At 41.8% G+C, this 24,867-nt stretch overlaps 1 protein-coding gene across 2 annotated transcripts; it reads right to left on the minus strand.

Annotated features, from left to right (window-relative positions):
• Positions 1 to 278: 278 nt before the first annotated feature.
• DBF4 (DBF4-CDC7 kinase regulatory subunit) lies at positions 279 to 24,853 on the minus strand. 2 transcript variants are annotated; one of them, XM_084858954.1, is made up of 13 exons: positions 24,652 to 24,853; positions 24,202 to 24,298; positions 22,829 to 23,004; positions 20,234 to 20,428; positions 19,236 to 19,286; positions 18,829 to 18,898; positions 18,638 to 18,714; positions 16,059 to 16,089; positions 15,796 to 15,838; positions 8,179 to 8,310; positions 4,837 to 4,948; positions 3,156 to 3,280; positions 279 to 2,261 (listed from the first exon to the last, which is right to left on the minus strand). In XM_084858954.1, the coding sequence occupies exons 2-13, from the start codon at positions 24,245 to 24,247 to the stop codon at positions 1,235 to 1,237; spliced, it is 2,085 nt and encodes a 694-aa protein (XP_084715080.1). In that variant the 5' UTR covers positions 24,248 to 24,298; positions 24,652 to 24,853; the 3' UTR covers positions 279 to 1,234. The 2 variants fall into 2 exon arrangements, with proteins under 2 accessions (XP_084715080.1, XP_084715081.1); XM_084858955.1 differs by lacking the exon at positions 24,652 to 24,853 and adding an exon at positions 24,475 to 24,624.
• Positions 24,854 to 24,867: the final 14 nt, after the last annotated feature.

Below are 24,867 nucleotides of genomic sequence, written 5' to 3' on the forward strand. Positions count from 1 at the left end.
AGAGTAAAGGACTCTGCTCCGGCCAGCTCTGCCGAGTCCCTTGCTTCGCTCAATATGCATCGTCCCCATGGGGACAGCACATGCTATGCGAAAGGACTTGGCCAGTGCTGGGAGGCTGCTCTCCCTGCAGCACTGGCTGAGTTCCTGGCTTTGTGAGGTATCCCCATGGGGGTAATGCGGTCTGCACAAAACCACTCAGGGAAGAGTGGCTGTTCATCCCAGTGTTGGCCAAATCCCCACACCCCTGTTATTTTTATTTTATTTTTTTATTTGCATTTCTAGGCTGCCTTGCAGGGCAGGTCTGAGTTCAGACATAATTGTTGCGATTCCCACATGCACTGCTCCCTTCCCCAGTTGGTAGACTGGAGATAACAGTGGGGATTCCTCCGGCCTTGCCCCCTGCAGGAACCCAAGGAGGCTCCATGAGCCGAATCAGGTCCGTGGGCTGGAGGTAACACATCTCTGCTGTATGGCAACTACAAAAGAATACTCCATTAATGTGGAGACTGCTGTAGAACCAGGTGCATTGAAGCATGGCAGGGTGTTTGCAGTATTTTATCTGTGTAAGTGAGAGCAGAATCTTAAGAGAAGCCAGATATCCTCAGGATACTACCAGGGCCCTTTCATCTACGAAGTCAATGCAGTAATGAACAGCATACAGCCAATAATCTAGCCACAATGACTCCAGAAGCAGAAGATCTCACTGAAAGGAAAGGAAAACTTAAAGCTTTCTCCTCTGTGTCCTTAAATATTAAATACTGTATCATTATAGCAACCTTATGCACCTTTGCAACCCTCCCCTATGTATCGCAATACTACATTTTCACCCTAGTTCCCTCAATATGCCAAAAATAGGATGAGGCTGGAATCCTATACCCACTTACCTGGAAATAAACCCCATTAATCTCAGTAGGATTTGTGTACGAGTAAACATGCATGGGATTGTACTGTGAGTTACCACAGTATGAGAAAAAATTCCAATTTTAATTAATAAAGACAATGTACCACTTCATTGAGATGTAGAATTCCTTTAGATAGGCAAACATATATTACATATCCCACCCACTCACCCCAAGCCTTTTTATATACATACACACACTTGGAATAGCATGAACATAAGGGTTTAATACAAGAATCATCACTATATAGTTTATTATAAAAACAAAAATTTTCACAAATATAATCTTTCAGTTGGCACGTTTATTCAAAACTCATTGTTTTAAATAAAGCAGCATTAAAATCCAATAAATGGTGATGAGGAGGCAGAAGTAGAAAACAAAGACAACAGACCAGCTGTATGCTGGTCCTCCCAAGTGTCTTTCATTAAACTTGAATCTTTGTTCTCTTGTATACTTGAAAACCCCCCAAAATCAGAATGTGCATCACTGGTCTGAAATAACTGCCATAGTGCTTGTGTTGATGGGTTTTGTACATTGTTTGTTTCTTCTGGAACAGGAGCCTCATCAGTTTGCTGTAAGCATAACTCTATATTTTGTTTCTGATTTCCTTTTTTATTCCTTTCTATGGAATGTATGACTTTTCTGCTGAGTTTTATAGAAGGTGAGCTTTGTATACTAATGTCTGTCAACTCACTCGGCTCTTTGTTTTCAGGAGGACTATGTGGTGGCTTTTCTGTCTCTAGAAGGACTGAAAGTTCTCTTGGAAAATTGCTCCCCATGCTAAGGTCAACTGCTGAATGAGTGTCTACCTTTTTCAAACATTTTGCTGGCAAAAGAACTGCACTGTTCAATTTTCGTTTTGGCTTCGATGCGTTGCTCCTTTCACTAAATTCAGAGCCTTGAATCAGATTATGCAGTGAATTTAAATTTGTTGACAACCCTTGTAAATTCTGTCTTGATAGAGGCTCATAATGGTCATAAATTTCAGGCAAGTTTTTCATATACACTTTACTTTCTTTCTGGGGAGGTAGTTGTACCAAATTTGTTGATAAAGAAATCTCTGTTAAATTTGAAGCTTTTGGCATTTTACCACTTTCGGTATTGCCACTCACTTTTCTTGATGCTTCTGAAGAACAGATGGTATGATAGGAATAAGCAGAACATGAAGGTTCAGAGGTAGAATTTTTGTGTGCAGATTTTGGATGAACTTCTATGTTCTGAGGACCTTCTTTCAGTGTCTGCATTGTAATACTTTTCCTGGAATACCACCTCAGTGGAATATCTTGCCTTTTCAGCCTTTCTTTCAGTTCTTCTGTTTTTGTTCCAATGAGAGGAGCAAACTGTCCAACACTACATTTTCGCCTAAAATTAAGGAAATTATACAAGTAAAAACAATAAAAGGAATTTTCAAAGATGACATAAAAGTAAGAGATAATAAATCAAAGTAATATGGGCCAGCCATAAACAGATTACTTCAGAGTTGCAATTTGCCACTAACTTGTTGCTTGAGGCAAGTAGCCATTATGCTTAGTGAACATCAGTGGCAAGTTATTTGATGCATGCATGTGCACATACACACACACAGGGAGAAGCTGAGCTGCACACATAATCAGCCACATGCCATCCTGTGCTTAACCGAGGCAGTACTTAGTTGGCTGCATTCTTGACTCAAAAGAAAGCCAGGACTAAGTACTGTTAGGCTGTTAAGTATAGCTCTGCCTCCGTTTTGCTTACTGAGCCTTTAAACCAGAAAGAAAACAAATAGCCACAAGTGCAGTCAGGCATGGCATCTGTACTTCCACTTCCTCCTGGGTTCCTTGAGCTAAAGACAATAGTAGTGGGAGGTTTCACTGTGCATCACAGCCTGAAGCCAAAATGAAGGATGTATTCCACACATCCATTTCTTTTGGACATGGGAGCCCAAAGAAACCAGGTGCTTAGGTGGATTATGATGCTTGCCTTCCCATGGCAGGCAGAAGCCAAGCACCTAAAGACAGCAAACTAGCTAGCTGAAGTGAATATGAAAGTCTCATTAATTGATCTCATCAAATTTGGATCTGTCGAACAGGTCAAGTCCACTACTACTTTTCTAAGAAGGCTCAGAAAGATACATTTGTGAATTTCTACAGTGAAGGAACCTACAAAGTTGAACAATCATTAAAAAATCAGGGTATGCAAAAGAACCTACATCTTTAATCAAGTTCTCTAAGAGCAATCATCATTATTTATCTTCAGGAAGTTATAATGCTATTTTACCTTTTAATTTTTGGTGTATTCTCTCTTAACTCTAAAAAGTCACAAGGAAACTTGGAAATGATTTCATCCACAACTTGATATTGAGAACTCTGTGCAAAATTCTGATGTTGTTCACTTTCAACATGCTTAAGTTAGAAAGAGAAAACAGTATATTGATAACATTCATACAGAAATGATTCATATACAATTAAAATGCACGTAATATTTTTCTTGGACAAGAAAACTTTTAGTACTACAAAAAATACAGTTTATATCTGATCCTTATATGACACCTGGTGACCTTACCAAGATTGGTTTCAAGTTGTGAGAAACAGATTCTACCCTTTAATGTTACACATACATTTTATACACAATTTGTACATATCTGTATTTACTGTAAGTGTACATATCTGTACTGATAGATGGTGCCAACCTGACTATGGAAACAACCAATTCCAGCCTGCAGATCTTTTACTGTACAGAAACTAGCATGACCCATAAGAATAGAGATTTTGGTGAAACATTGTAACACATGCAATTCTGTTACCCATCCTTCCATTCCTCCTACAGGGCATTGGAAGCCCAAGCTGCTTATAGATTTGGTTTCAACATCTACATGAAACTGCTGGGGGAATACATTTGGACATTTGGGTTGAAGTGTAACCAATATGTGGATGACAACTCTACCTTTTGTTTCCATCTAATGATCTAAGGGAGGCTGTTGAACTCCTGAACCAGTCTCTGGAGGTGGTTTTGGGATGGATGAGGGCAAACAAGCTGTGACTTATTCCAGACAAGACAAAAGTACTGCAGGTAGGGAAACCAACTAATCTGGATAGAGGATTACATCTGGTCCTAGATGGCGTTGCATTCCCCTGAAGGACTAAGTGTGCAGTTTGGGTGTGCTCCTGGACTTGATGCTAACTGGGGAAGTTTAGGTGGCAACTATGGCCAGAAATACTCTTACCAGCTTAGACTGGTATGTCAGTTGTGACCCTATATAAGCTGCTCAGTTTCACTGTTGTACCATGTTGTTGTTTTTTCCTGTGCTGGCTATAGTCTTTTATTTTTCCTAACATAACATGTCTGAGGGGGAAAAAAGTTGGCACCAGTCCCTGGGTTCAAAACTTTTTTTTGAAAGTGTAATATAGATATACATGCATGTCCCTAATGTAGCTCCTATACTTATTAGTTAATATTATTGCTACATTTACTAAATTAATCTTTGAAAAGTACACATTTCTTAACACTACTTTAACAACAGGATTCTCAATGCTAGATAGCTTATTATCACTTCCCAAGCACCAGCTACATCTCATTGTAGAATCTGAATGAATTTAAAGTTTCACCAAAAATGGGATAACTGACCTCATTACAACGAACTTTACAGTATCTGTTTAAATTATTTCTATTAATGGATCAAATACAAGTTTTGAAGGATTACTCTTTTAAAGAAAAGGTAGGAAAGGTTCCTCCTGTGCAAGCACTGGGTCATTACTGACCCCTGGAGGGACTCCGCTTGCGCTGGCGTTTTCATGGCAGACTATAGCGGGGTGGTTTGCCATTACCTTCCCCAGTCATGCTTTTAAAGAAAAGGGTGATATAAAAGAAAGATGTCTTCCAGAGGTTTGAGGGGCACATTAGAATTTAAGTATAACCACCACACAAAAATAAGCCAGATATTTGGGTAAAATATACTTACAGCTTGAAGATCATCATACTTCTTCAGACAACATTCACAATAGCCTTTTCTCTTCTTATGTTTCACGGGAACCTGAACCGGGCCCTTTTCTTTGTCGGTATTTGCTGGATTTCTATTCACAAGAGATAAGACATCTATCTTACTTATAAATTCATCAAGGGCCCAGCACAGGGATCCACAATTTCTGCCCAGATTTGGTAGCCAATCATTTCATTCTAGTGGCTAGTTGTGAAGTCCAATCCCATTATGATACTACAATGTTATATGCATTTTCAAAACAGGTATCAGTTTAATAAGAATTATGTACATTTACATTTTCTGGTACAAATCTTACAATATGGGGAAAGTATGAAGTTTGATCAATAAAATGCTTATTTGAATTCTCTGTCCAATAATTGTTAATACAAAAGTGAAGAAGGAATCCTATCCCTGCCTAATAGGCATATATCATGTTTGGGGTAGCACTGCAAATCTAAAGCCATAGAAATTTCTGCCTGCTCAAAATTACAAGAACTAGCCAGCAAACCATGTTTGATGTGTTGCCCAAATCACCAAATAATAAAGATTGATGGTATGTAGGTATACAGGACAACTGTAGTACACACAAAAAAGAATACTGAACATTTTTAGATTGCCGAAAGATTTCACTACTAAGCACATAGCAATACAAGCAATTATTCAAGTGATTAAGGGTGCAGCCCAATGCATGTTTAGATAGAAAAAGTCCTACAACTCCCAGCATGCCCCAGCCACATTGGCTGGGACATGCTCAGAGTTATGACATCTTTCTGTCTAAACATTCATAGGATAGTTTCTAAAATCATTGTTCTATTCTGTTCATTATTGCAGCTAAAAGTATAACTTTCTAACAGCAGTGATGCATTAAGACACAATGCCCTACCATTTTGAGTTGCAATGACTAGCAGTATTCCTAGTCTAAAAAAATAGTAACGAAATTCCAATTTCTAAACAGAAAAAAAGATCCAAAACATGCAAAATCAATTTCTAGCACCACCTGTCTGTTGCCAGCATAGGCTTCAGCCTGTATGTGAGAAATGCAGGACTTGCTGGTGTCATTAGACAGTTAAAGTCTCATTAGACGTTTTTATCTATCAGGCAGGTATCTCAGTGACTATGGGGCAAATTTTCCCTGCATCTAAAGGTATCCTATGTGCAAGCTTTTCTCTCTGAAGCTGAACTCTCTAGTACAGCTTGCCACGCTTACTCAGGATCACACAGCGTTTCAACGCCAGTGAAATGAATGTCAAGTGCTAAGGTGGGCACTCCACACATAATCCTGATCATCAATGAGGCAAGCTGAACTAGACAATACAGCTATCTTAAGGAAATTCATCATCTGGGAAGCCTACTGTTGGGCCAATAAGATAATAACCTGGTTGACATGTAACAGTGGCAAATCTTGAGTTAAATAACCCATGATTTGTTGTGGTGTGTGCCAGGTGCATTCCACAGCCATTTTGAATAGTCAACCCATGACTGAGTCAACTGGGGGTTGCTGCAGGACATCTGAACCCAGACACTATAGGATAATTGTGGGTTAAACAACCCACAGTTAACTTACATTCAGAATTAATCTTTCCATCCCATTTTTATGTGGGGGGCCATTTGTGTGCAATAACCCATACCTAAATATCTCCATAGTTAGCAGGTTAAAAGAACACATTTTAGAATGTGGAAACTTTGGATTTCGACAGGACAGCAACTTTACACTCCCATATAAAATAAAAGTGGTAAACTGATGAAAACTTTACAACCACAACAATGAATGCATGGATCAGCCCCAAATGTCCAGCACTGCAGAAACTGCACTCTCTTGCATTTAAGTTATAATTAACACTTTCCTGTTGGATTTATCCCACTGCTGTAGGACTGAATAGTGCATATTATTGTGAAAGAACATCTCATGGAATGTGGTACTAATTTTATCATTAAAACATTTTAAAATTGTCCTTCAACCTTGCAGATACCAGGGTGGTGTACAAGAGTATGATTAAAATTACACAAAAGATAATAAAAGCATGAAAACACCAGGGCACCACTAGCCAGGCATGTTATGTTCCACAGAATATAACCACAAGTTGTTAAGAGCATAAAGCATAGGAGCTGTATTTTTTGTGGAGATCTCAAATTATGAGTTTGAGTCACTTTCTCCATACCTATAATTAGATGATCCCACAAAGCCTAAGAATTTCCCTTTTCCTCAATGTCTATAATAGCTGCTTTCTCTCGGAACTATAACAAGGCAATCAACATGGGCTTCACGTATTGGGAACAAGCAAAATGTGTACAGGAGCTGAATGCAATGTTCCAGAGTTCATAATATGAATAATGACTATCGCATATATGAAGCTAGAGTATAAACAGTTTTTCTGCATTGAATTCCTCCCCCCTAAATATTAAAAATCAAGTAAGTATGGAAGACAAATATCTCAAAAACAAATAATTCTGTGAGGCATATGCAAGGAGAAAGGTTGTATGAAGGGCAGAAGAAAGTTGGTGCAGTATTTTTCATATGGTGAAATTAAAACAGTGCATGAAATTCAGCTCCTCTCCTATTCATCACACATATGGTATTCCTGGTTCACAGAATCACAACCTCTGAAATTTCCATTCCTGCCCACTCCCCTTGCTAACAGCACACATCTCCTTTCTGAATTTCCCTCCTCTCCTTCAACTCCAACTTGTTCAACCACCTCTACCAATTCTTCTCACAGGTTTTCACTTTTCATCCCACTGCATACTCTGCACCATTCCTTCGACCACTATGTTCTCTATGGGCTCACTGTCACAAAGTCTGCCAACCTCTTGCTTCCTCATTCAACCTAGCCTCCTCTCTATGCACATGTCTCCCCCATCCCCTGAATAAGGTTTCTCTTGTTTCCAAAACAAGACTGAATTTTTAGTTTCCTCAAAGTAATTCTGAATATTACAACATATAAAGGGGGGAAAAAAGGCACAAGTGACTCATGCATAAGTGTCTTCACTTTTTTGCTCCATGTTGTAATCCAAAGGCATCCTCATAGATACTACTAATTTTGTCTGGATTCTAACTTCTGACATGTACCCTGAGAACTTAACACATTATTAAATCTAAGTAACTCAGTTAATGGTGATGGAAGCTCACAGACAGCTCACTGGCAAGGAGAAGTGTGTGTGTGTGTGTGTGTGTGTGTGTGTGTAGATTAAGAAAATATAAAATGAGCCTTATACTGGCTTTAATTTAGTTATAAAAATCCAGGCTTGCTTCCATCCTGTGTACCCCCTTACCGAATTTTGCCATGTCCCATTGCTCCCCCTGCCCCCACACACACCTTCAATTACCTTTGTTTATTCTGAACTTGCTTCTGGCCATTAGCATTCTTCTTTTCTACATCAAATGGACTGCAAGGTCGTGGATTAGAATAGTTGATAACAGGAAAGCTGGATAGTTGCAAGTAAAATGGTCTGTAGTGACTATGTGAGAAAAGACAATAGCCATCTCAGTACCACTGAGCATACACCTATGGAATAAGTAACCTACTTATATAGCTCTTAATTGCAATATAATATGTTATCTGCAGTGAATACCATGACACCCCTTTTATTCTTTTTCTATACAAACTATATTCCCCTTTAGAGCAGGGGTTAAGAACATAAGAAGGGCCATGCTGGATCAGACCAAGGGTCCATCTAGTCCAACATTCTGTTCACACAGTGGTCAACCAGCTGCCCAGTGGAAACCCACAAGCAGGACATGAGTGCAACAGCGGCCTCCTGCCCACGTCCCTCAGCAACTGGTGTACACAGACTCACTGCCGCTGGTACTGGAGGTAGCACATAGCCATCAGGACTTGCACCCATTGATAGCCTTCTCTTCCAGGAATTTGTCTAACCCCCTTTTAAAGACGTCCAAATTGGTGGCCATCACTACATCTTGTGGTAGCGAATTTCATAGTTTAACTATGTGTTGTGTGAAGATATACTTCCTTTTATTTGTCCTGAATCTCCCACCAATCACTTTCATGGGATGACCTCAGGTTCTAGTATTATGAGACTTTCTCAAAGACTTTCTACCCACAGGGCCCACTTGAGAGCATTGAAAATCACAGAGACCGACCAATCAGAAAATGGTGGAGGGGCAGGCAGAGCCAGTCATAAAATGACGGCGTGTGCAGGCAAAGCCAGTCACAAAATATACTTATTACAAGCGCTAACTGCCAAGCAGTCTGTCCATGAACAAATCATAAAATTCCAAAATAATCCCTTACACTGCAATAAAGCCATTTATTAAACTCAGCAGCAAGACAGTCAATATTTTGGCTGCAGGCTAGTTAGTGGCTAGGTATTTAAACATACTATATTGACTAGAGGAGGAGGAGGAGGAGGAGGAGGAATAGAAGAATACCATCATTACATTGTGATCAGAATATGACCCTTGATCCCAAACTTGCTTTGCCAGACTGGAAGGTGTGGATAGATCAATGGGCTGTGAATAATGTGTAACACTGCAGGGCGCGCCTGAGGACCAAACTGCATGTTATGTTAAACCTGCTTTTTAAAAAGCATGTTTAACACTGCCACTTGTATTGTGAAGGAAAAGCAACAAATCAGAAACTGTTGCATAAACTAGCATCAAGCCAGCTACCCCCTGCTTCAGAGTTTGAGGTTAGCTTAGGCTGCAATCCTTTGACCTGGGAGTAAGTCCCATTGAACTCAATGGAGCTTGCTTCTGAATAGACATGCATAAGATGACACTGTTAATTAAGGAAGAGTTCTGTCTGGAGAATTTGGCCCACAATTTTGAGAGAGGTCCTCCATATCATTGCCAGCTCTCCTTTCCCCACATCTGCCATGCTCACTTCCCATAGCCATCCACAGAAGCAAAGAAAAGTGTCCCTGGGAAATTCAATGTGCAGTAACATAAAGAATGATGGTTGCTGCCTTGCAGCCTGGTTTTGTCTACATATGTGTACTACTTAACAGCCATCCACACTTCATTCAATGTAACTTACTCAAAATAAGTATGCATAGTATTGCTGTCCTGCAACCCAACACTATGCATGCTTACTTATGAGTAATTTGCATGCAATTAAAACTGCCTGGCTGCAAGAGAGGGCAGGGGGCATGTAGGGCCACAGAATGACAGTTTGTGTCAGGGTGGACACTGAGCCTATAGAATCCCAGAGTAGTTCTGATGCTGAGGAAGAGCAGTCGCTCCTGGGACAGGAGCGCGCTCCTCTTTCCCAGGACCAACAGCTGGCGGAGATTCCTCCCACCCACATTCCTAGTTTAGAAAGCAGTCCAGGGAGTGACCCAGCACAGATAGCAGACTGGGTGGATGCGCAGCGCAGACGCAGAGAGCGGCGCCAAATGGAGGGCACGGAAAGGAGGCATAGCGCCCGGTTCGTGCTCAAAGAACGGTTGCGCCCAGAGGATCCAAGGGAAAAGGGGAGGGATTCTCCCTAGTCCTTATATTCAGGGGTCTGCCAGTAATTGCCTTTCAAACAGGGACCAACTGTTCCAACTTAGGGCATAGGGATGCTGCTGCTCAGATGTAGCTGCTACCTTGTAGAGTTGTTAAGTTGTAAAAGAAGAATAAAGCTTTGAAAAGAATCCCTTTGTCTGTGTTTGGACTTGGCTACTGGATTAGACTGAGAGAGCCCTCCAAGGAGCCCTTGACAGCTAAAAACAGGGACCAAGCTGTCAAGGGCTCCTTGGAGGGCTCTCTCAGTCTAATCCAGTAACCAAGTCCAAACACAGACAGAGGGATTCTTTTCAAAGCTTTATTCTTCTTTTACAACTTAACAACTCTACAGGTAGCAACTAGATCTGAGCAGCAGCATCCCTATGCCCTAAGTTGGAACAGTTGGTCCCCGTTTGAAAGGCAATTACTGGCAGACCCCTAAATATAAGGACTAGGGAGAATCCCTCCCCTTTTCCCTTGGATCCTCTGGGCGCAACCGTTCTTTGAGCGTGAACCGGGCGCTACGCCTCCTTTCCGCGCCCTCCATTTGGCGCCGCTCTCTGCGTCTGCGCTGCGCATCCACCCAGTCTGCTATCTGTGCTGGGTCACTCCCTGGACTGCTTTCTAAACTAGGAATGTGGGTGGGAGGAATCTCCGCCAGCTGTTGGTCCTGGGAAAGAGGAGCGCGCTCCTCTCCCAGGAGCGACTGCTCTTCCTCAGCATCAGAACTACTCTGGGATTCTATGGGCTCAGTGTCCACCCTGACAGTTTGCAGCCTGCGTACTTGGCTTGCTGATCACCTTACAATGTTGTCTCTAGCTACAAAACTATGAACACTTACTTGGGAGTAAATCTCAATAAACATAATGAGGTTTACTTCTGAGTTAACATACATAGGATTGTGCCATCTCTGGTTCTTCCCCCTCTCCCCTTTGCAGTACTTACAAAAACTGCAATGATCAATCCTAACTCTGAGGGGCAGACTGATATTTCAGTTAAAGGGAAAGGAAGAAAAATGAATCTGTTTTTGAGAGGACATTATTGGGGCATGGGGGAGCGAGATCAATTGCTTACAAATACAGCTGCTACTCATTCAGCTGGGATGAATTAACCCTGTACACTGCCAATAGCGTGGGAAGGCAGAAATGAAACGGGACGGTGAATCAGAGCGGAGGAAGCAGGAAGAAATTCCACTAATTAATTGTATGCCCAATACTACCTTCCAAGAATACCATTATACATGGAAACACGTACGAGAAATGAGCACCAACCCCAAATTAGACTCAGACTCCAATTCAGGACTTTGGAAAATAGCCCGATTTGGCTTCACCCAATTCAGAGGCCATTCATTTTGACTCTGGTACCAAACCCAAGCTGAGATGTGGAAATCTGAAGCTTCGTGCCTTCCACGGAGTATCATGGAAAATCAAACTGTGGCTGTAACTTTTTCTCTCTTTGTCAGAATTGGACTAAATTGCAGGCATAGTAGGGGATTATAACTGGCAAATTGTACAAAAATAGGTATAAGGATTTTGTGCTAAACCCCTTTATAATATGATTCTTTTAAGGGGACTACTGATGATTTTTTTTATTTCTTGGCAGAGTTAGAGGAAATTTGCAGATAGTTGCCCTTTCTGAGGGAATCAAGCCTGCTAAGTCTCAGATGAATATGATGCGGGGGGGGGGGGCGGGTACGGGGAGAGGTTGTTTGGATTCTGGAGAAGCAGTGGGCAGGCAGGTATCTTTAAGTAAGCCACAACACCCTTGCTAGTGGAAGGTGAGTTAGGAGTTCTGGATAGCGGCTGCATCAAGAGAGTAGCTAGGTGGGCAGCAAGAGGCAGGCAAGCAGAGGCAGCTGGGGATGGAGGCTGGCAGAGCACGGAGGCAGGTGGTAGTGCCAAATGCAAGTAAACCTTAAGCCGATGAATCAACACTTCCAGGGTGTCTCTCACCAGGCCCTGCTACTTTGCCCTGGCACTAAGTGGGCACTGGCAGAGACAGAGAGTGAGAGCGAGAGAGAAAGCAATCAGGCTTCTGAGTATAAACAACACCCTTGCCAGGTGGGCACAGAGCCACCATACATGAAAAGCAAAGGGTATCCCAAGGTCCAGCATTTAGTTACAGCAGTGAATGAGAAGCAAACGGAAAACAAATCCAGTACAAGTTGAATTACTATGCTGGAAAAATGCAGATTTCAGAGTAAAGTAAAATTTTAAAAATGAACAAGACTGAGGGGGAAGGTGGAAGAGCAGCAAGCAGGAGAATGAGGACAATGCTTGCTCACTCAGAAGTGGTCAAGATGGGGGAGCCCAGGAGAAGGCTGGCTTCCAGGACGACCGACTGCTCCACCAACTCAGCATCCAGTCGTTGCAGTGGGGAGTTACAATGTTGCCTTCCATGGAAAACATCCTTGCAGCTGTAGTCCTCCACTGATTCTACCATGGAATGCACAACAATGATTTGAGAGTAGGGATATGTCATGCTGGGAATTCCATTCTGTTTAAGCCCAAGGGGATTCTGCAGTGTTTCTATTCTGGTAAGTGGCGATAGACTTCAGTGGATCTTTTCTCCCTGGTTCCAGAAATATTTTGCATATTTTTTGTCTGAGCCCCCCAATTTCTGCAAATGGTAATTTGTGCAAATTAGATCCTTTGGGGGGTGTAGGGGGATCTTGAAATTTGTGCAAATGGAGTCATAATTTTTGTAATATATTTTTAATTAGCAATCTCACGCAGGAAACTTGTCAATTTGTTGTCAAGTTCAGGAAGCCCTGAAGTGGAGGATGAAATGGACAAATGCTTTGATAAGTAGGGAATATGGCTATGCTGGGCTAAAGGAAGTAGTGTGTGGAGAGGATAGAATTGACAAGGATATTTACAAGAGGGGAATATGTCTCTGCGGGGTTACATAGCAGACAGGCGGACTTGCAATCATGCACACTTGCACAAGATCGCCAATAAAAAAAAATTACCTCCCCTTTTGTGAACATGTCAAGATCCCAAAAGATCAAATTCGTGCAAATTGACACCATTAAAAAAATGGAATCTGCATATTCTATCATCTTGCTACAGATTTAGTCGATGCAAGTGGCAGAAAATGGGGCAAAATCCATCAAAATTTCACCCCAAAATGGAATTCTCACACATCCCTATTTGAGCATAATCCTGGCAGCTGGGTGAGTTGCTACCTGTCTGTCACACAATAGACCCCAGAGCTCAGGGAGCAGCTTCCCCCTGCTCACATCCCTTCTGTGATACAGGCATGTGGCATAGCTGGGATCTGCAGCAATCTCAACATGATCCCACATGGCACTATGTTTCTTGGAAGGCGACCCAGAAGTTCCACTGCATAAACTCTGGGTCTCCTCCAACAACATGGGATTAGTGGGGGCATGTGCTGGCAGTGGAAATTGCGCCTCTACCTTCTCCTTGACAGTGTCCACTGCAGAAGAACTACGGATGATGCTGCCTTCTGCACAGCAGCTAATGTTTACAGAGGTGTAGGCAAATAAAGTATCAGCTTCTCCCACCTTGGTGAGTGTCTCCACTGTATCTGAGAGCTCCACAGGAATGTCAACATCTAATAAAATCTCATCTCCTGCCTCTTCCACCAAGTGCGGGGGGGAGGGGGGAAGTCCTGCTGTTGCTTGCTGTCTCCTCTACAGAAAGAGACTGCTTTTAAATTTGGATGGACTGGTTCCCACTCCTGGAACTATCAGAGCTGGGATAAAGCTTTTGGGAAGTATGCTTCAAGTCCAAGCAGCTATTGTTGCCTGCTGCAAAGGAAGGACATTTCATCTTGGGCAGGGATGAACCGATGACAAGAACAGTTCCAAAAACCAGTCCCTCTACCTCCTCTCTCACTGTAGTAATATTGCTGCTGCCATCATGCACCATGGGTTGGTTTCATAATTGTTACTTGGACGAGTTAAGTAAAGTAACCTTATTAGAAACAATGCTTGGGTGCACAGTAGAATACAAGTTATGAGATCACACAGCAATGTGTGTGTATTAAAGATGCACATAGACACACAGGACACAACACAACCCACCCACACCACACACAAGACAGAACACTGACAATGTACTTGTAAAATACGAAAAGACATGAAACATACACATGAGGGAAAAAAAGATAAACTTGAGAATTTTTTTAAAAAAATCAAATGTAGGAAGTGGTAAGGAAGGATTCAAATAGCTAATAAGATGTATTCTACACAAGACAAAGGCGGTGGACACTGGACACAGTCAGTCACAAACCAACTGACAAATACAAATAGCATGCATGCAAGAAATAAAAATTAGAAAAAATAGGAAGGAGAAATTCAATAGTTTTTCCAATTCTAACTAAAAATAGATGGAAAAACTACACGTAATGATAAAATAATGATATAATACTAACTAAAATTATTACTAACAACAACGGCTGCAATACTATGCACACATTCCTGGGAATAACCCCAATGGACATAATGGGGCTTACTTCTGAGCAGGCACACATAGGATTGCACTGTAACACACGTATACACTAAAGAAAAAGAAACTGAAGGACAAGGAACAAACAGGACTTGAATTAAAAAATGGTTTCTTTCCCCCCCTACTAGTAGAAAGGGGTGGGGGGAATAATCTAACTTTTAAGTCTTAAGAGAGACACACACAGCTAGGGAAAGATTAGAAAGAAATAGCAGCAACAAGCAGGTAAGATCATGACAGAAACCAAGAGTGCAGTGCAGAAGAACTGCAGAGAATTTGGGAAGGAGAAAGGACAAAGGAGGTACCAGAATCAGGAAGAAGCCACTAGAAAAACAACAATCTGCTTACAGCACACCTAAGCTACATGTTGAAAGCAACTATCAAAGAGGAAGCTGGGAGGCACAGACTTTTTTATGAAACTCACAAGTAGTCGCTCCCTCAAAGCCCCTGGTAAAATGTGCCCTACAATTAGAAGGTAGACCTGTCAGTCACTCAACCCCCCATCCCCATCATCAGCTTTTAGAGAAATGAAACCAAAATACCCTATTTGGAGAGGAAGCAGAATGCTTGCATCTCCAAAGAAGACCGAATTTGCAACAAAACCTCGTGAGGGTCTAGGTTCAGTTCTAGTTGTTGCAGAAGGAAGCTTGCTTTGACTCAGGAAGCACCAGAAATGTTTCAAAGGAGCCTGATTCAGTTTGGGCCAAATCCAGTGCACACCCCTACTATGCAGTTTCATTTCCCCTCCCTGTTCTCGGTTCTATCTTCTTTCTAGTATAGAGATTTCAGTGTTAATCAAACTCAAATATATATTCAGTGCTTCTAACATAGGGTAGGATTGAAACTTAGAGTAGACCCATCAGAATCAATAGGACTTAAGTTAGTCTGGATCCAACCCAGAGAAGATAGCTCTATATGGTTTTCCTGCAGACTGATTATACCATCACTGCATCAAATGTTATCAGCAAAGGACAAGAACCAAAGGACAAGTGTGGCATTAATTCATCTGAAAATAGCACTTACCACTTTCTATCCTCTACCTTCAGAAAAGGATTTTTCAGTCTACCTGTTCAAAAGAATTTAGGTCTTTAATTTTTTTTTCATAATAACTAAATTATACAAACATGCCCGTTACAAAAATAAGCAATAAGCAGCTTCCCCATATACATTATGGGACATCTGTTTTTTTGGTATTTTTTTTTATTTTGCCTAAAATAATCCACCAGTATTTTTCTTTTGTATTTAGCAAAACAGAAAACACTATGAGTCATGTCTTGAATACTTACTTTTTGTTTTCTGATCAGTTGACTCTTTCTCCTATTTAAGAGAAACATTGTTGTGAATATTTTACTCACTGAACATTAAAATTGTTTCAGATTTTTAACAGTTGAATATAGGTGCAGGATAACAGATTTGCTGATTGAACAGCAGCTGTGAGGTGTGATCCACTAAAAATGGGTAGTACAGTTCCCATCTTATTTGCAAGGCTGTCAAATTGTAGTTTCAGGTAACTACATTTTATTTGTTTACGTTATGTATTGTTACCATATTTAAAATGGGCACATTCAGAACATGGATTAAGGTTGTTTTTAATCGTTTACTGTTTTGTTTTGTTTTTTAAATTTACCTGTATATCATCAAGAGTACTCTAGTTACTGAACATTCTAAAAGTGTAATAGACACAGCAGCAGAATATCTATTTATGCAATGTTCAGCTGCTTTGGTGTGCTAAATTTCTTGTTCTTCAGTCGTTCAGTCGTGTCCGACTCTTCGTGACCCCATGGACCATGGCACGCGAGGCCTTCCTGTCCTGCACTCTCTCCCGGAGCATCCTCAAGTCCATATTCATTGCATCAGTGATGCTATCTAGCCATCTCATCCTCTGTCGTCCCCTTCTCCTTTTGCCCTCAGTCTTTCCCAGCATCAGGGTCTTTTCCAGATTATTAGGTTTTTTTAAAAAAAATCTAAACAATGTAAGATGAATGCATGCTATTGAACTGACATCTCAAAATATTTATTAATATCCCAATAAAAATAATTTCAAAATAAGGCCTTGAATTCTTCTGAATATAAAACATTTAAACCACATAAAGAGTGCAATGCTATCCATGTTTAGACAGAAAAAATCCTACAACTCCCAGCATTCCCCCAGCCAGCCACGCTGGCAGGGGGATGCTGTGAGTTGTAGGACATTTTTCTATCTAAACATGTATAGGTTTATGCCCTAAATGTACTTTATTGATTTTTTTCCTAATCAAATATTATAGTTCAAATGCCTTGGGTATTAGAAAAAAAGATCTGAAACATTCATATAACATGTTAAACTAACATGGTATATGTTTTTAGTTTTGTTAAGTAATACAAGTCAAAAGATTTAGGGCATGATCCTATGGCTGCTAGTCAGTGGCTAGACGGCCATAGGATAGGTCGGTTCCCTGAGAACTGACCTCCACCCCCTCCCACGCTGCCTCGCAGGCAGTGCGGAATGGCCCCACGCTTGAAAGAGGAGCACAGAGCAGCGAAAACGGGGCATTCCTGGGGACATGCGGGGGAGGGTGGAAGTGCCGTTCCGACACTTCCTATGCGCCGGCTGGAGTCCACCCCCCTCGCTCCTCCTTCCCATGGCTAGACAGCCGAAATTGGCTGTCTAGCAGCGAATGCAGGGCAGCTGAAGCGCAGAGGGGACAATCCTATCCATGCTCCTCCTGCCCTGCAATGGATAGGTGGTCGCCTCTGAGTTCGGAGGTGACCACCTATCCCAATGTGATTGTGCCCGCCAGGTGTAATCCTATGCATGTTAGACCGAAAAAAGTCCTACCACTCCCAGCATTAATCTAACTAGCCATGCTGGCTGGGGCATGCTGGGAATTGTAGGACTTTTTCTGTCTAAAGATTGCACCCTTAGGGAATTAAATTTCCATTTGTTTACCACGGACAAAGAGATTAGCATGGGAGGAAAAGATGCTCCTTTAGGTAACAGACATCTCCATACTCCTTTCTTCAAAGGGGCAACTAGGTTTTTCTCCTTTTGCACCACCATAAAGCCCAATGTGTTTCTTTCTTTCAGGATAATGTGCCATCTCCTCCTGCTCCCATGAGCTAAGGTCATACTGGAATCAGCAGATGAACCCCTAACAGTACAATTCTATGTCTTTATTTAGGGAAGTAAATCCCACTCTATCCTATGGGGCTTATTTCCTAGTAAGTGTGTTGAAGCTAAGGCTTTATAAACCACAATGTGCACACAGAAATATTCACACATTTCCTTCTCACTTCCCAAGAACAGGTAAACAAACAAGGAAAGGACAGATTTCCATGATGTTGAAACCTGGGATGGTAAGCCAGCTTTAAACCAGGGCTTTCAGTTAGTTTAAAAATCTTGGCTTGTTTGGGCGCACTTAATTAAAATACTGGGTTCAGACATTATACAAGATTACCCCTTCTTGGTTTGTTTACCTGTTCTTGTGAAGGAAGGAGCAAATGGGCTGTGTGCACATTGTGGTTTATTAAACCAGAATGTTTGGCTTAGACATACAAGCAAAGGAGGCATGAATGGGCTGCATGCACTAGCATGCTGCTCATTCACATCCGAGTTTATTAAGCCAGGATTCCTGCCTTAAAACTACGTGTAAATGCAGCCTAAGTCTTTTTGCTATTATGTGCAAATGATCAAGCCATTACACTATTTAGCTGAGGCCAATAATTTCTCTAAATGATGCAGGAACACACTAGCACATGAAGTATTTTTCTCAAGGTCTTATGATATCACACATGATAAGAGTTAAACATTCAAGAAGTCATTTTTAACAATTTCACCTTCATTCACTTTCTGGTATTTTTCTCTGAAATAAGGAAGTCTACTTACCACATCTTTGATTTCTGCACTTGATTTCTTTATCAGAGAGAGATGGTTTTTCTTTTGGTCAATATAATTCTTAATATCTATTTCAGGAGAAAAGGTAATTAAAATTATTGGACGTAATCTAACAAACTAAAAGAACTGAAAAAGTTCTCTAGTGATCCAATGAAAATCAGTTTTAGTTTAAAAATACTTGCCATCGACGTGCAGTATTTTCACTCCCCAACTCAAGGCATTCGATAGTATACTACCAGAAGGGATTAATTCCTGAAAAACAAATATTTAATACTTCCATCAGTTAAAATGTTTTGGTATACATGTGCGAATACAGTGCTGTATGTACTCTCACCCCACCTGACACCCCATCAATGAGAACAAACTGCATAGGGAAAACTAGGGCTAAATCAGATTCTCACTCATTACACTCGTGTACCATGTTAGAGAAATGGTTTGGTGGTTTAGCATGACTTTCTTAAGTAACAAGAAAACCACACCCCAGATTAACACATGAATCTGGTGGCAAGCAACACAAGCATGTATTTCACTAAGACAGCTGAGTAGCCTAAAGTAAACAAAGAGAGTTCTGCTATTAAGTGATACATACCTGTTCTTTTATTGCTTTTTCAACCAAGGATTTTCCTCTACTCATGCGCACCTATGTTTAAGAAAAACAGAACATATGTGTAAGTCACTACTACCCTTAATAATGAAATGTTTTAAGGGATAATTTTATAAGAAAAAAGCTTTGCAATGTAATCTAGGCTTAGAATTACAGAACTGGAAGGTAACTCAGAGGTCATCTAGTCCAGGAAATCCATGATTACTTATTTGGAACAAGTCACTGGGACTTACTTCTGACTAAACATGATTAGCATTGGGCTGTCAGTTTTATAACATGTCTGAAACATACTCAGGAAATTGCATCTGTAGGAAAAGCAAAATCCAGAGCTGTGAGAATAAATATCACCAAATATTCTTAATGCCAGCTCACACACAAGATTCCACGGAAGAAACAAACAGCTGGCTCACATGTGCTTTGGATCTGTGGACTTTTGGTCCACACATCAAAACCTAGGTGATGCTTTTAATATTTAACATTCTTATAATATAAATATTAAATTTCTTTGTAAAATGAGGGGAATGGTTTATGAATCCCTTCAGCTCAAAGCTAGATACACTACTGCTAATTTAATATATGTATTTATGTAAGTTATTTTGAGCAATAAATTGTTTGCAAAAATTGTACAAATTTTTTTTTACTACCAATGCAAGTATTTTGGATAAGTTTTCTCAAACATTCTTTTTTAACCACACTGAAAAAATAAAGCAATAGACCCCACAACTGTGTTACTCAAGGACTATACCCTGAGTTAACATAGATAAGGACAGGATGATGGGACCGTATCCTCACCTAGGGTATTTTCATCAAAGTCACTCTTTGCTTGAGGCAGCATTAACTACAACATCTGAAGTTTTGGCTAGCTTTGAAAGAATAGATATGAAATTGTGAAGAGTCAGCTTTACTTGACTTGTAACACTGTTAAAAAAATTATCTGCAGGGCTGGAGTGAGTGATGGGGGAGGAGGCAGGAATGGAACTTACTATGTCCACCATCTTAAATGAACTTCCATCATGCTTATCTCTTCTGCTGCTTGGATGAGGTGAACTGTTTCCTCCATTATATATAGATTCTGGGCTTGGAACTGGAGATGCTTGTCCAAGAGTCTGAGCAAATTTTGCTTCCTTTTTATTAGAGATCAGATAGCTAATATCTTTGCTCAGAAATCCTTCAACTCTCTAAATGTAAAAGGAAAAAGTATTATTTCAGAACTGGAGATAATCACACCACTTTAACACACAATAACTGTAAGAATGCATGGCAATGCCCAACTTCACACTGGTCAAGCAGCTGCTCCCCCAAGAGTGCAGTCCACATGGCTCTAGTTGCATATGAAATGACACATGCAAGAGGGTGGAGCCTGATTACAGTAGGTTCATCTCACCTGAAGGGACCAGTTTGCTAATTAATATGATCAAGCAGAGATAGCTACTTGAAATCCATTTAAATAGAAGTTGTGCTACATGAAGAACTGCTTAAGTGTTGCTGTTTGCTTCACAAAATTTCCTGTCTTCACTGCATGCTTGTAAATGGTGGGGCGGGGCAGAGTAGGCCAAGGAGAAAGGAAAAGGTTTGGATGGCATAGTAAAAATCTCAGATTCCATGTAGTGAGCAGCTATACAAGAGGCTGGCCTTTATTGACTAGCTTCCACATGGTAGAATTTCAGAGCAACTGCTAGGCAGCTGCTTGATCATACAGACAGTCACAATATTTTTAGAGATTAAAGGACCAAACCTACCGGGATAGGCGGCCGCCTCTGAACTCAGAGGCAACCACCTATCCAATGCAGGGCAGCAGAAGCACAGAGGGCATTGCCCCCTCTGGGCTTCAGCCACCTTGCATTTGTGGCTAGACAGCCAATTTCGGCTGTCCAGCCGCAGGAAGTCGGAGCAGGGGAAGCGGCGGCCGGACAACATGTTGGATGCGTCGTACCAGCATTTCCGAGTTCCCTGCCCCAGCATGCCCCCAGGAATGCTCCGTTTTTGCTGCTCTTGACTCCTCTTCTGAGCACAGGGCCGTTCTGTGTTGCCTACGAGGCAGCGCGGGAGAGGGCGAAGGGCGGTTATCAGGGAACCGACCTATCCTATGGCCATCTAGCTGCTGACTAGCGGCCATAGGATTGTGCCCTAAGTGTTTCTTTAAAAACAGTAATTGCATCTATAGATTATTCTGAATGGAATAAAATAAAAGATATTAATAAAATCACAATAATACAAACACAGTGGGTTGGATCCAAAGGCGTTCTTCTGTACACAGAACAGCCTGTGATCCAGTGGAGGCTTCCACATATGGAGTGCGGAGGGGCGGGGAGGAGAGAAGAGATTATTTTCACCAATTCCACTTTCCCTCTGGAGCCTCCCAAACTATTCTGGAGAGTCAGGGGGCCCTCCAGAACAGTGTGGGATGGGAGCGTCAGTAGAGACCACGTCTCCACTTCTGTTCATCGCAGCTTCTGCTGGATCAAAAGTCCCTGCATTCACAGAAGGGCACCTTTAGGTCCAACATAAAATATACCAATGGCTGCAGAAAATATTTCAGTTGTATCGGTAGTCTTAGAAAAATCACTGGCTGCTCATTGGTAACATAGTGATACTACTACTACCCGACTGTAAGGCTTGATGTAAAGATTACTGAGATAATATACATGAAGCGCTATGAGCACCTAGAGAAAACATTTTAATGTACCTTAAGCCTTTTTCTGAAAAAAGGTGTAAAAGAAACATAATAACAATAAAACAACAACAGTTACTTAAACCTATCTTTGTGGTCAGTATGGTGCACTGGACATAACGTTAGGTTAGATGTGCGGGACTCAGGGCTGCTTTACATAATATAGGGAATCAGAGACAAAGGAGAAATGAGTCATTGCAAGTTCTCTCTGTATTATCTGTGATATTATGCAAAGGAGGAAACTGTACCCAATCTATCACGTTGGCCACAAATAGAGGTTAAAATAATATAATTTTAAAAGCTGTAGGGATTCATAGCCCTGTTCAGTTATCAAGCTCACTGGGTAACCTTCAGCAAAGATTTACCCAAATGCTTTTATCAGGCCTTCCATTCTTGGAAATATGAATTTCTGTACAGGTGTGTTCATTCTTTAATGTATAATGTTATTCTCACTTCCTTTCCATTGGGTCTATTCCTTTTGGACAAGGTAAACTCTTTAACTGCTCTATTCTAATCATGAGCCACAGTGATATCAGATCACACTTACCATCCCGTATTAGGATTTCAAATTTATCTTGTTAGTATCCCTCACTCTGCATTAGTGTATAGACATCGGAGAACATGGGTGTTACACCTTCCCAGTTTTCCTACCCACAAATTACTGGGCTCCACCTCCACTATCTTGCCTTCTCCTTTGTCCTTTGTCTTCTTGTGTTTAAAAGTTGGCTCAATAATTAGCTGTGGGTTTTTGCCACCACCTTCCCCAGCTACTTGGGAAGCTTTTATGCATATAGCCTGATTTTGGAGGCTCCTTCCAAAAAGTATTTTGTTAACAGGATGATTTACTTTTGCAGAATTTGTATTATTCTCCATTTTTTAAATAACAGAAACATACAAGATGACTTACCCCTCCCAATTCCTTAAGATCTTTTGCTATTTTCTCAGAGAGTATGTTAGATGGAATATCAAGGTAAAACACCTTCCCAGTAAGTGGTTTGTATTTTAATTTATCTGACTTCGTGGATTCTTTCTTCACAGTTTTCAGGGGAGGCCTGCTTCTTTCTGTTCTTCCTTGCATATCACCTATAATCTCAACAATAACAACAAAAATGTGGGAGAGAAAATTTGATCACCAAATGGGGCCTTTATCTGTTTATGGACAAATCCTGTTGATGGAAGCAAAACCAGATTTCTGAAAAGCATATATTTTGGCTTGTTAAAACTATACACCCCATTTACAGAGCTACATGTGGTGAGATCATAAGAAGAGCCATGCCGGAACAGACCAAGGGTCCATCTAGTCCAGCATCAAGAGCAGATCTCCCCTGCCTTCCTCATCACACATAGAACATAATGCCTAAACTAACAGAGCTGAAGAGGTTGTGCACCGCTAATGTAGGACATGCTAAGATATAGGGCAGTCTTCCTCAACCTGGTGCCCTCCAGATGTGTTCGACTACAACTCCCATCATCCCCACTCAACAGGGACATTGTGAACTGTACTCCAACACATCTGGAGAGCACTAGATGAGGAAGGCAGATGTGAGGGCAACAATCGTACAAGAGGCAACAATCCTACAAACACAGATGCAATCAGTTTTATTACTCAGAAGTAGCCATCAGTCTAATATTTACAGTAGTCCCCATTTGTGACAGGAAACCTCTTGTTAATTCCAGATGTTCAAGAATCTTGAATCAGTGCTCATCAGGCTGTGGTTTTTATTTTAAAAAATGTGTTTCAGGACCAGTTTTCATATCCTAGGCTCTACAGCTGTCAAAAGTGCTATCTTCACACAGAACAAGCTGTATCACAGCTACATTTGAGCAACTTTACAAACATTATCTGGTTGTTTACTTTTTGAACAACCAAAAGAAGTCACATGCAATGGGGTTTCAGTGAAAACCACCTAGTCCTTTTGGGCACAATTCTTACAAAGCCCACAGCAAACTGTTTCCAGAACAGAATTTTTACATACACCTACGAAATAAGCAAAACATAAGTGAAGTCAAACATGTGCTCTAACTTACAAAAAAGCTATCCAGTCATTCATTCACTAGCAACCTCGGCAGGCTCCCTGATATGGCTGAGAAAATCCTTGCCTATCTTAATTTTCAAAGATTTTCAAAGGAAAGGAAGCAAGAGCAAACTGGAACCTGGGCCACTGGCAAAGAGCTGCAATAATGATGATGATGATGATGATGATAAATGACTCTGTGAACCGAGCTGAAGTTCCAAACCAACTTTCCTATTGCCAGATGAACGGAAGCGCGAGGACTTACAGGGGAACTGTCCTTTGCTGCTGCTTCTCAAACCACTCGGTTTCATTTTCCTGGGAAGTCACATTTTCTCCACTCACCCCCCTGTGACGGTTACGACCTGCAAAGGAAGAGTTCGCAGAAGTTAAAAGGCACTGAAAATTAGGTTTTAAAAAACGCTTTAAAGGAGCTGGGCGGAGCTACGGGTTCAGAGTCAGCTTCCTCCCGCTCCACCCCAGCGCGCTGCCTTCACCCGGGGCGCTTTGGACCCCCAACCCCGCATTCACCCTCGTTTACCCCTGGCGTCGTCGTCGTGGCCCCCCCGGGGGCAGCGCCTGGTGTCCAGCGCCCGCTTCCCTTGCGCCCCCTTTCCTCCCCCCGCCGCCGCGGAGGGACGGTTGGCGTTTGAAACGCGCGTTCCCGCCGCGCGAGTGACCCCCCTCCCCCACCCGTTCTCCGCCGCCGCCGCCTCACCTCCAGGCAGCGCAGCCCATGGCGCCGGCGGGCACGGGCGCTGCTCAGTGTCTCCGCGAGTCGGCCATCGAGCGAGCTGTTGGCAGCAGTTTCCCGCCTCTGCCCAGCTGGGCCTACCAGGAGCGGCCGAGGCTGGCCTCACCTCCCTGGTTGGGCTGAGCGGCGCGGCCGCGAAGGGGAGGCGGAGGCACCGGCACCACCCAGCGGGGAGGGGCC

The sequence above is a fragment of the Heloderma suspectum genome, chromosome 5 (genome assembly GCF_057233095.1).
Source record: "Heloderma suspectum isolate Gila_16-S chromosome 5, 16-S_ref, whole genome shotgun sequence".
Taxonomy (NCBI): Eukaryota; Metazoa; Chordata; class Lepidosauria; order Squamata; family Helodermatidae; genus Heloderma; species Heloderma suspectum.

What these genes read in the sequence shown, in the direction of transcription:
- DBF4 (XM_084858954.1), bottom strand. Translation starts at nt 24,247, where the DNA reads ATGAAACCGAGTGGTTTGAGAAGCAGCAGCAAAGGACAGTTCCCCT. An exon ending in AAAAAGCAATAAAAGAACAG is followed by an intron (nt 18,899 to 19,235) that starts GTATGTATCACT and finishes TTTGTTTTTCAG; the next exon opens with GAATTAATCCCTTCTGGTAG. An exon ending in GTGCAGAAATCAAAGATGTG is followed by an intron (nt 16,090 to 18,637) that starts GTAAGTAGACTT and finishes TCTCTTAAATAG; the next exon opens with GAGAAAGAGTCAACTGATCA.